This window comes from Lontra canadensis, unplaced genomic scaffold, assembly GCF_010015895.1.
Source record: "Lontra canadensis isolate GAN:19392208 unplaced genomic scaffold, GSC_riverotter_1.0 scaffold61, whole genome shotgun sequence".
NCBI classification, from domain to species: domain Eukaryota; kingdom Metazoa; phylum Chordata; class Mammalia; order Carnivora; family Mustelidae; genus Lontra; species Lontra canadensis.
In genome coordinates this window covers 7,843,985-7,855,554 of record NW_022631055.1, presented here as the reverse complement: position 1 = coordinate 7,855,554, position 11,570 = coordinate 7,843,985, and the positions used below count along the sequence as shown (strand labels likewise).

Genomic DNA, 11,570 nt, shown 5'->3' with positions numbered 1-11,570 from the left:
AATATATTAAGTCTAGATGTTATGGTACATGCATACACTTTCAGGCTGTTTATACCCACTGTCACCAATACACATAAATGGGGGGGGCTATGAAACTGTATAGGGCTGTATATATACTTGTCTCAGCTTAATGCAGGAAATTGTTTTTAATTTCCAGCAGTTTGTCTAAACTGTTCAAAAAAAAACTATGAACAGAGTTCAAATACAGGACTGTTTTGAAGAGACTTTCTAAAGTGTACTTTAAAACATAGTAGTTTTTACCTTTCACAAAACTGAGTTACAAGAATACTTTTTGTTTTACAGTGCATCCCTTCCTAGGAAGTCTCATTAAAACACTCACTTTTTCTAGGGGTGATTTTGAATGCTGCACAGGGAAGGGAAGGAAATAATAGTCTTAACTTTTCTTAAAGGATACCAGAAACATTGCTGGATATAATTTAAGATTAGTGTTTTCTCTTTCATAGAAAGAACGTACATACTGGGACATGAGTACAGTTACAGCAAGTCTAGGTGTGCTAACAAAACAGGGCACATTCAAGTACAAGAAGATTTGCTTGAAATTAAAAACAAACTACATGAGATTAAAGCATTAAAATCATATTTCTCAATCTGAATACATGTTAAAAAAATCAAAAGAAACGCAGAAGTGCTAGCTCACATTTTACCATATTACAAAAGCAATTGGTACCCATGTCCATAAAGGCAGCAACAAAGCTGCTTGTCTATTGAAGAGTACTACTGCAAATTGGACTGCATTCAATGCTAGTTGTAAAAACACCAGCTTTTTTTCAGAAGTTGGTATCTGTACAAAATTGCAGCTTATTTCTTCACTTCTGTCCCTTCAAAAGTCTTTACACAGTAATGCTAAAACACCCAGCTTTGAGATCCTGAGTCAATATATTGCCACTTTCTTTTTGGTAGCTTGAGCTTCATAGTGTCAACTGACCTTGTGTATCCATTTTTAATACAGTCTCTTCCTGTAGCATGGGCAAATATTTTAAATCTTCTTCCGAAAAAAATGTTTTAAGTTATGATGTTAGAATGGCAGGACTTTCTCTTTAGGGAAGGAATTCAGTTGTGCTGCAATGTATTAGATTCTATAGGTGGAGCAGAGTCATATAGTGTATCTGTATCATGTGTAGGCTCACCAGCTAATGTACAAGGATTAGACAGTGTTCCAGCACCACAGTCACAGAAAAACCTAAAGCAAAATGAAAACCCAAAAATTAGGAAAGTGAGGGGGGGGGGGAATAAGTGGGTAACAGAGCAAGCAAGTGTGCTACATACCTATCATGTCTAATAAATTCTACATCATGTCCCTGATGGCACTTCTTAATGCAGTTCACACATATGGCATTTCGATCTGTGGTGTTACAAGTGTGACATCTAAAAAGCAAAAGCTTACGTTATTTTTCTTGAAATGTTACTTCCTCAAATACTGCATTTTACCCTACGACCTTACAAGAAAAGAGGACCAAAACCAAAATTTTTGTAGCTCTAGGCCAGGTTAATTTCTGCAAAAGGACTTTAACAAATCAATCTCCTGGTCTGTGTCTTCTGAGAAAAAGGCAGCTGAAACTTTCATTTAAGAAATACTTAATCTGGGGTCAGGGCATCAAGAACCACTCAGTGACTGGGGTACATGGGACACTTAATTAGAGCTTTACTTTGAAACTCCCAAGCAAAAGCATTGTGTTCCACCTTTCCAGTGACAGCAACAGTTGCTGTTGCTCTTCCATATTTGTGGTCTCAAGCAGACTGATCACAGAGAACTTTCTATGGACAAATACAAAATTCTCAATTATAGTCTCTTTCCTTGGTAATTTTCCCAATACCCAATTTTCTCTACCTTTAGTTTACTTTTAAGAGAAAAATGTAAAAATATTATGTCTTGGCCAGTTTAGAAAATCACTATCTCCCCTTTTTCAAGACTCACAAGTAATTTAGAAATATACCTGTAGAAATCATGCATGGGATAGCTGGTATAACTTGATATTTTATATAAACATTGGCCTCTACTAACAGCCTTTTCTATGGCGTCTTGATTGTTCATTATTTTGTTATCTGCAATAAAAGAACAAAATAAGTAAAATTCTAGAGGACAAAAACTTAAGATAAAAATAGAGATAATAGGATTATTCCAGTAGTCACTTTTTAAAGACCTTCAGAAGAGGCTAACCAATTAAGTAAAAAAAGCTTAAACTAGAAAAATGGATTTTCCTGGTGTAAGATACTCCCAACTGTTTAGAACAAGTCAAAGCTTTCAAAATAGTTCTGAGTTGTAGTTAACTTGGCAGAGGGACAGCAATGGCTTCTGATGCCATTATCTTTTAATGGCATATTTTGTGTATTTGTAGGCAGAGCAGACTCCAACATACCTTTCATTGTCACATTAACACCAGATGCTAAAAATAAGCCTCCAAACCGGTTGTTAAAAATCTGATTGCCTTCTAGTGTTGCAGTTGCATGATTTGTAATTTCAATACCTGAAGTAAAATTTACAAACAGTAGATGCATCATCACATTATAGTTTCTTAACATCTAAAGAATAAGATGCAAATGTTTGAGTCACTGAGAATAACATTTATTTTCCACTGTTAACAGTCCACTATCCTTGCTAAAGAAAGGAATACTACTTACTACAGATGGTTCATAACTTACTACTTATTTTCATGGCAAGCAGATGATGATAATGCCTGCCCAGAAACATGTTTAGGTAGCCACTAGTTGTACATATGAAGAAAAAAAAAGTGTCCTCTTCCCTGGCAAAAAGTTGAAATACATGCACAATACCTGGAAAGTTTGAGAGGCCAGAGGGCTTGAATTTATTTGTATTCCAAATGGTAGTACAAGCCTGCATTCTATCCCAATTAAGGTTTCATAATTACTACTGAATGCAAGAGAGAGATTTCTTAAAACTCCCTGGCTTAGAACATTATAATCCAGAACTTGGATTATGTGCTCTTACAAGCCATTGTTAATTGCAAGGCATTCAGCCACTTTTGCAACACACTTAGTACACCCCTTCAGTTATCAAGCAAAAGAGAATTAATATACTAAAGATCAAACATTTTAATGTATAGAAAACAAGCTACAGGTAACAAAAGAAAATACAAACCTGCAGCAAAGCCATCAAATATTCTGTTTTTCCTTAAGACTGGATGACTATTAGTGCTGATGAGAACACCTGCTTGAGCATTCCTGAAAATATCATTTTCTTCAAGGAGACCTATAATAAAATATTTCCTCAGATTAAGGCTTATGCACATAACAAATTTTAATAGTTTGGCGGTATTCAGGTTTTTAGTTTCTTATTGACTGTTGTATAAAACTCAAAGGACTAATTTCTCAGCTGAAAAGTTTATTAGTAATTCAGAGGGGGTTTAAGGTAGGATTTAACCAAGAACTGCTTAAAATGGCAGGTAACCATTCTAACAGATAGATGGAAATTCCATGGTACCAGGAACCAGTCTAGTTTACTCACAAATTCCTGGTGGCTGCCTGGCACCTATATCTCACAAACACTGAATTAAAATTAGGTCCTTTGAAGTATTTTTAGAATCATTACAGCCTCAATGCTTTCATGCAAACCCTATTTCTGGTCATTATTCTTATAATCATTACTTGATAATTTCCTATAGTCTCTCTTCTGCTGTTTTTCCCAGTTTCCTACAACTGTCATGTTCCTTCTCTGCTTAAAAACTATTTTCAGAATAAAGTTTAAAATTAAGTTGCCATTTAAAACCTTTCAAGATATTCCCCTAACTTATTCCATTGTCTTACTACATTACCTATGCTCTGAAAATGATACACATTTTTATCTCTAATGCCTTTGGTTTGTATTATTTCTTCATCCTGGAATGTCCTGCCTTCTTTCTTCCTAATGTCACTTCCTCTGGAAGATTTCAGTTTCCCTCCACCAAATTTATTATTCTCTCTTCTGAGAGAATAACATGATTTAAAAATGAGCTGAAGAATCAGATTTTTCAGGTCTTCAAATACAGATTCTGCCACCTCCCTGAGTTCCTTATCTGACCATAATGGCACCTACATACAAGGTTTCAAGGAGGATTAAATGAATTAATACATGTAAACATACACTGCATTAAAGAACTAGCTAATATTACTCCTATAAACCCTACTTATGTATAGTGAATTATTAGTTGTTTATGAGCATCTCTGCTCTGAAAACATGAAACTTTTACTTCTGTAGACATTCAACCCACCTGTGATAGTTCAGTTTTGACCTCTAAACTGCTATTCCCCTGGAAAAGACTACTCCAACTTCCTACTTCTAATCTTTGCTTTTGCTAAGATCCAGTCTGAATTCCGTATACAAAGTTAGAATCTGGGCACTGCCCTTTCTCTAGCCTCAACTTTCAGTACCTCTTTGCGCCTTACTAATCAGAACCACATGGTTTCCTTTAGATTTTTGGTTACAATGTGCCATTAGACTCTATAGCTTTCTGGGATGTAGTTTTATCATACTGTTAAAATATAACAGTATTTTATTATACTGTTTTATTCACTATTGTATTTTTAGCATCTGTATCAGTTGTTGGTACAGAGGTGTTCAATTAATAAATAAGTACAAAACAAACGAAGTGTGAATTGTTTTTTCTACACTGGGAATGGCCTCCCCACCCCACATTTACCAGTGAATACTCATTTTTCAAGACAGCTTAAGAGTTACTTTAGTCCATGAACCTTTTTTCAATACCTTACAAATAAAACCATCCACTGTATTGTGTTTCCTCATTATATCTTGTAAAGACTCCTATCAGATATGTCATCTTATTGAATTATTAGATTATGAGCTCTTTCAGAGTCTATGTCATTAATGGAATCATCCCTGCTTGGCTGTAGTAGTAAATTTCATTGATTATGATGTAATAGTAACTGGCTATTCCTTCCATATAAGATGTACAGTGCTGGGTCACTGACATTTCAGGAACAGTGATAAATTTCCATTTGACATTCTCCCCCTAGTCTCTCTGAACAACATGCATTTGCAGATGTGGAACTTTTGCCTCAATGTAAAATGAGTTGACCTTCATGTATACAAAACCAGACACACCTTGGCTTCATTAATTCCACTCTCCAACAAACAGTTGCAAACAGGTACAAAGCAATACTTATTTACTACAGACATTTTCATATAGTTACAGGCCAATTAATTTCTAACCTAGTTCTGTAACTGGACCTTGATGTTTATTATAATCATATCACTATTCTAAATAAAAGTCCAGAGAGAAAATGTAAACAAATTCCACCTTAAAAATGCCTAACAATTAGCACACTCAAGATGGCTACAAAAAGAAAAGAAAAATTGTATAAACACCTGTCTTCTTTACCTCCAGGCACTAATCTAATCTATCTCAAGACCAGATAAGGAAAAAGACTGAGATTCACTCACTTAAAGCTTATAATAATTGGCAATGTCCCTGATCATTAAAGATACGGAGGAAGAATAATGAAAAATTGGGTTTTTTACTAATGCAAAATTAACAACAATACCTCGACCCCCATTAAATATACAGATGCCACCATCTCTTCCATCATGGATTTTATTTCTTCTTAGTGTAGGATTACTATCTGTCTTAATCCAGACTCCAGCCATTGCATTGTCAAATATTTCATTGTCTTCTATACAGCCTAGACCTACAAGTACAGAATTTTAGGTTATGTTATTTGGAAAGTATAGCTCTAAAGGCAATTAGCAATAAGGAAAAAATGAAAGATTAAACATACCAGAATTATAAACAAGAATTCCACCATTTTGTCCTCCCCAGATTTTGTTGCGTCTAATTTTGGGGTTGCTTCCAGTCCTATGGATACAATAGAAAATAATGCCATCTTAACTGCTTCTATGCCCATATCCCATGTTATGTTAGGTAACAGTGAAAAAATTTATATTAATCACAGTAAGAATAAGTATACAATGGAGCGTCTTTCCAGATGCTCTGAGAAATTTGTCAGTAAAGACACTGGTGTAATTTTGCTTAATTCTATTTCCAACAGAATACACTTAGCTATAGATTATATTATTACTATAGAGTCTCCTAATATATAAACTATACTGAGGAGGTTAGATTAAGTGACCACTATTATTGTATACTCACCTCATATATAAAATGAAGGGTTGAATTATGAGTACTACTACAGTTTCTAAAACTGTTAAAATACGGGAAAGAGGGGTGTAAAAAACTAATACTCACAGAAATAGTGTAAAAAGAGAAGCTCACATTTACTGAGTGCCTACAACATGCCAGGTATAGCTCACAAGTATTTTTATATAGCTGCCTACTTTCCAAGTATGATGGAGTACACTGGCAACTATGACTGTTACAGTGGATGACAGAATAGTGCAAACATGTTCCTATGGCAGGCATATGTGCCACTGGCTGCCATCAGCTGGTTCAAGAAAAGCTATATTCTGACAATTTAAGCCAAGCACGTGATAAGAGCATGAATATATATACAAAAGGAGGAATAAAAATTGAGCATTAAATAAACAAGGGAAGTTCTTTTATATACCCCACATACTCCCACCGAATTCCCTCCCAAAAGAAAGCCAAATGTGAAAAATGTTTACCTTATCTGAACCCCTGAATACATATGATTATAGATATCATTGTCCTCTAGCACTCCATGTCCATTGTCATAAAAATAAACACCAACCTAAAATTTAAAAAAAATTGTTTTTCAAATGACAAAAAAAGTTTATAAAACAATCTATTTCCCATGTAAGAATCCAAAATAATTTTACCTGCTTTCCACTATGTATCCTGTTTCTTCTCAGTACTGGAGTGCTGCCCGTTGTCACCCAGACCCCAGCCAGAGTATTACTATAAACTTCATTCTCTTCTATTACGCCTTGTCCTTTCTCATGCTAAATAAAAATTACATTGATACAATATATAGCTTTTAGAAACAAGTAGTTTATAGTATGTTCCCCCTTTTAAAAACAGTTATGATAAAAAAATTTCAATTTTTATTTTTTCACCTGGATGAGGTAGTAACATTGCTTTTGTGTAGCCTTTACTTGAGTTTAAGCTCCGTAAGTTTTTTTTTTTTTTAAGATTTTGTTTATTTATTTGACAGACAGAAATCACAAGTAGGCAGAGAGGCAGGCACAGAGAGAGGGGGAGGCAGGCTCCCTGCCGAGCAGATAGCCCGATGCGGGGCTCGATCCCAGGATCCTGGGATCATGACCTGAGCGGAAGGCAGAGGCTTTAACCCACTGAGCCATCCAGGCGCCCCGAAGCTCTGTAAGTTTTTATACTGTTCTTTATGTGATTTTGTACTTTTAAGCTTCTTATTTCATTCTAAGATATATAACAAACTGAAGGTCTCTCATTTAGTAAGCTAACAGCTATTTTTTTTTTTAAGATTTTTATTTATTTGACAGAGAGCGGGGGGTGGGGGGTGGGGAAGCAGGCTCCCTGCTGAGCAGATAGCCCAATGCAGGGCTCAATCCCAGGACCCTGAGATCATAACCTGAGCTGAAGGCAGAGGCTTTAACGCACTGAGCCCGCTAACAGCTATTTCAAATTACTGGTGAAATCATTCAAAATAAGGTCTCAGGTTACTAAAATACTTATTTTTATTTTGAGAAGACTTAAGACTGAGATTTGGAACTGAAAATAAAAATTAGAGTCATACCTGGCATTACACAATTTCTGAAATTTCCTACATTTTCTCACTTGAATCTGTTATAACAGTTCCAGATACACCATGGTCTAACAGAAAGTATAGGACCAATACGTGGTTTGAAAATCTTGTAAGATACTCAATTATGTTTTAGTATAAATTCAAATGAAATACTGACTTTTCAAAAATATTCAGAAATATTCAAGTCTAGTATTATTAGTACTTTCATTGATATTATAGATTTACTTACTACTTTTGGAAAATTTCAGACTCCCAGCATAGTCATATCAACAAAACTCCAGGGTAAAAGTAGAACTCAGCCAATCGATGGTTTTGAGAGGTCAGCCCATAATACCAATTATAATAAAGACTTTAATAAAAAAAGGTATATTCTCTATGTCTAAACTCAGTCAGTTGATTGAATTTTACAGAACACTACACATACTATGTAAGTCATTCATATACCGGCAGGGAGAACAAGAGTGTTATTTATTGTATAAATATTAAAGACCGTCATAAACTCATACTCTGTAAGCTAAATATGGCCTACTCAAGGCTAGATATAATCCTATCCTCTTCCATCCTCTCTCTCTGGTTTTGAGGCATGACATTCTAGAATTATATTCATTGACTTACCACATAAATCCCACCATGTTGGCCATCATGAATTTTGTTATGTCGAACAATTGGACAACTGTTTGTCCTAATCTGAATTCCTGCTAATGCATTGCCTATTTAAAAATAAAAGTTGCAATGTCAACATATGGAGCCTCATGGAACACAGTAAGAATTTTACATCATTACGTCAAAATTTTTAGAATTTTAGGAAAAGCACGATTTTGTGAAATATGTCATTTTCAGAAAGATATTTATGGTTTGAGAGCATTAAAAAACAAAACTAAGGGAACTAGGAGTATAAAAAGAAAAACTGTAGGCAGTACAGACATAATAGTTTGGAGTAGAGACTCTGAAGCCAGGCTGCCAAGTAAGGAACCCCAGGAATTCTACCTTCCTGTGTGACTTTAAGTTATTTAACCTCATTGTATCTTTGTCTCCTGATCAGTAAGTGGGGATATTTAACAGTGTCTACTTCATAAGGTTTATGTAAATACTATCCAGGTAAGTAGCAGTGAAAGAGAAAGCCCAGGAACATATCCGTGTCTAGCACACACACATCTAATGGTCTACTAAATTTGTATCTCAAAAAGTTTTAAAGAGGAGTAGGTATTTACCCTTTATAGTTTTTTGTTTTTTGTTTTTTTTTTAGATTTTACTTATTTATTTGAGAGTGAGTGAGAAGCAGACTCCCCGCTGAGCACGGAGCTCACTGTGGGGCTTGATCCCGGGACTCAAGGATCATGACCTGAGCCAAAGGCAGACATTTAATCAACTGAGCCACCCAGGCACCCCCAACCCCACATTTACAATTAGTACCAAAGTGAAAAAAGAGTGAATCTAAGGAAACTGCATACTCCCTTCAGACTAAGGTCTTATTTGTATTTTCATGACTGGTATCTAGTATAGTTCCTGGTAAACACTGGGTACCCAGTAAATGTTAAGTGAATAATGACTAATAAGTAAATAAACATCACAAGTAATCTTTACTGAGAATTTAAAGAAATTGTATCACCACTTCTTGGAGGGTTTCAAAGTGGTATATTTTGCTAATGTCAGGAAGAGAGGCCAAGCTCCAAAATTTTATAGAACAAAACATTCTTACCATAAATGTCATTTCCTTCAATAAGGCCTCGTCCATCACCAAAGATGTAAACTCCCCCTTGATTTCCATTAAATATAGAATTCCCCCTATAATTATGATAAATAATAAAAAATAAATCTCTATTCAATGAAAGCTTATTTGTTTAACACAATCAACTACAGGGTCACTCATACTCATGGAACCTTAAAAAATTATTTACCTTCTAGGGGTCACAGTTTCCTAATCTGTAAAACAAGGGACTCAGACTAGATGATTTCTAAATTCCTTTGTTTTCTTTCTAAGACCTAACACTTAAAAGAGCCACCTAGTATTTGAGACAAAGTAACATTCTTAAAAATTCCCCTCAAAATAGCTGATACATTTAGAACTTTTTTTTAGCTGGTCTAGACACATATGCTGAATACTAACAAGATGGAAATCTCATAATCTACTTTCATAAAGCCAGTGGAAAATAAAACTTGGCAATTAAAAATAATTCGTTGTTACTGATTAAATTATAATAGTTCTGGTTCTATAGTCTTAGCCAACGCCTTTCAGACTGGATCTGTTTGTTTCCTTACTGCAGCCAGAGGGAATGGTAGGAACTACTAAAGAAAAGTGATGGCCTGAAGTTCTGACTTTTTGTTACTTTTGATCTCTCTGTCCAAGAATCTTTGAGTTAATTACTTTCCTGAGTTATGCTATCTGCAGACTCTCAGACAAAAAAAAGAGAAGACAAGGTCATTTAGGTTCCAAGAAAAGAACATGGCCCTATACACTCATTTATAATGCAGTTTGATAAACTTAAAATCATAAAAACATTTGCAACTGTTCATAAAAGAATATTATGCATGACTTAGATCACTAAAAAACAAACAGAACACCCAAAAATAAATACAACAGCTTTGCTCATTCGGACGCATAGACATTTACTAGGAAGCTCTATTTTACAGTGGTCAGGTGTCTAGGAAAATCAGTAAGAGTTAAAGGTTGACTTTTCATATAACATAAAAAGTAAAAAAGTAATTTCCATCCATAGTTATATATAATTACCTTATTGTTGGGTCACTATTTGAGGTAATCCATACACCTGCAAAGTTGTTTGCATAGATTTTATTCTCTATGAATTGTCCTCTTCCTTTTTCATGCACATATATTCCTCCAGTCTGCCCATGATGAATTTCACATCGAACCACTGTGGGGTTAGCATAGGCTTTTACTTCAAATCCTGCTATTCTGTTTCTATGTATGTTGCAACTTTCAAAGTAACCCTGAAAAATACAGAAATCAAACTGAAGGTAAGGCTACTTTCCAAAAAGAAACGACATTTAAAAAAAAAAAAATGACCTTTTTACTGTATGCCTCAAAATTAAGTATCAGAAATGTTCAAGGTTAAAAATAAAACACAGATACACACTAAATTTCAAATGATAAACAAAGAATAAAAGAGATTTAAAATGTTTTGGTGAAACAGAGAACCACAATTCTTGGTCTGAGTATATGCAAAGCCAGGGAAGAAAACGAGGGGAAGATTTATTTAATAAATGTAAATAAATACTATCACCCAATAAATATACACATCCTTTAACAAAGATTTATTGTCTTAAAAAAAAAAAAAAACTCTTAAGAGATTTAAAAATGTCCCAAGAAAACAAATTCTAAAAAGGTGACCTAAGGACATAATCAGAGACTACAGAAAAAGACACAGAAAATAATGTTCACCTTAGCCCAATAACAGGGAATGGACTAACCTGTATTCATGCTCTACATGCTATCGTGTTAAATAAAAGGAACAGTATATACTTAAAGACAGTATATACTAAGTATGGTCTCAATTTTATTTCAAGAAAATACAACTTGAACAATAAAACAAAAATATGAAGGTGTGATTATCTGAGAAATATGATAGATTGCTTTTGTATCTTTTATACTTCTATGAATTTCTTAAATTTTCTATAATGGACAGACTTATTTTGTAATGATAATAAGTTACAGTAATACTGATATCCTAAATTCTCAGATTCAATCAAGACTAAATTTTTTTTTTTTAAAGATTGATTTATTTGACAAAGAGAGCAAAAGAGTGAGCAAGAGGGGGGCACAACCAGGGTTTAATCCCAGGACTCTGGGATCATGAACAGAGCCAAAGGCAGACACACTCAGCTGACTGAGCCACCCAGGCACCTCCAATCAAGATTAAATATTAAGGAAAAAAAAA

General features: G+C 34.5%; 1 protein-coding gene across 1 annotated transcript in view; it reads right to left on the bottom strand.

The window, feature by feature from the left end:
• Positions 1-54: 54 nt before the first annotated feature.
• Positions 55-11,570, bottom strand: part of FBXO11 (F-box protein 11) — an 89,063-nt gene continuing 77,547 nt past the window's right edge. Inside the window, exons 12-23 of the mRNA XM_032877846.1 lie at positions 10,406-10,623; positions 9,374-9,459; positions 8,290-8,384; positions 6,770-6,892; positions 6,596-6,681; positions 5,752-5,828; positions 5,518-5,661; positions 3,119-3,229; positions 2,379-2,486; positions 1,956-2,064; positions 1,288-1,386; positions 55-1,201 (exon numbers count right to left, since the gene is read on the bottom strand). Of these exons, the coding sequence (XP_032733737.1) occupies positions 1,072-1,201; positions 1,288-1,386; positions 1,956-2,064; positions 2,379-2,486; positions 3,119-3,229; positions 5,518-5,661; positions 5,752-5,828; positions 6,596-6,681; positions 6,770-6,892; positions 8,290-8,384; positions 9,374-9,459; positions 10,406-10,623 (1,386 nt within the window). The 3' untranslated portion in view covers positions 55-1,071. The remainder of the gene's footprint in view (positions 1,202-1,287; positions 1,387-1,955; positions 2,065-2,378; positions 2,487-3,118; positions 3,230-5,517; positions 5,662-5,751; positions 5,829-6,595; positions 6,682-6,769; positions 6,893-8,289; positions 8,385-9,373; positions 9,460-10,405; positions 10,624-11,570) is intronic.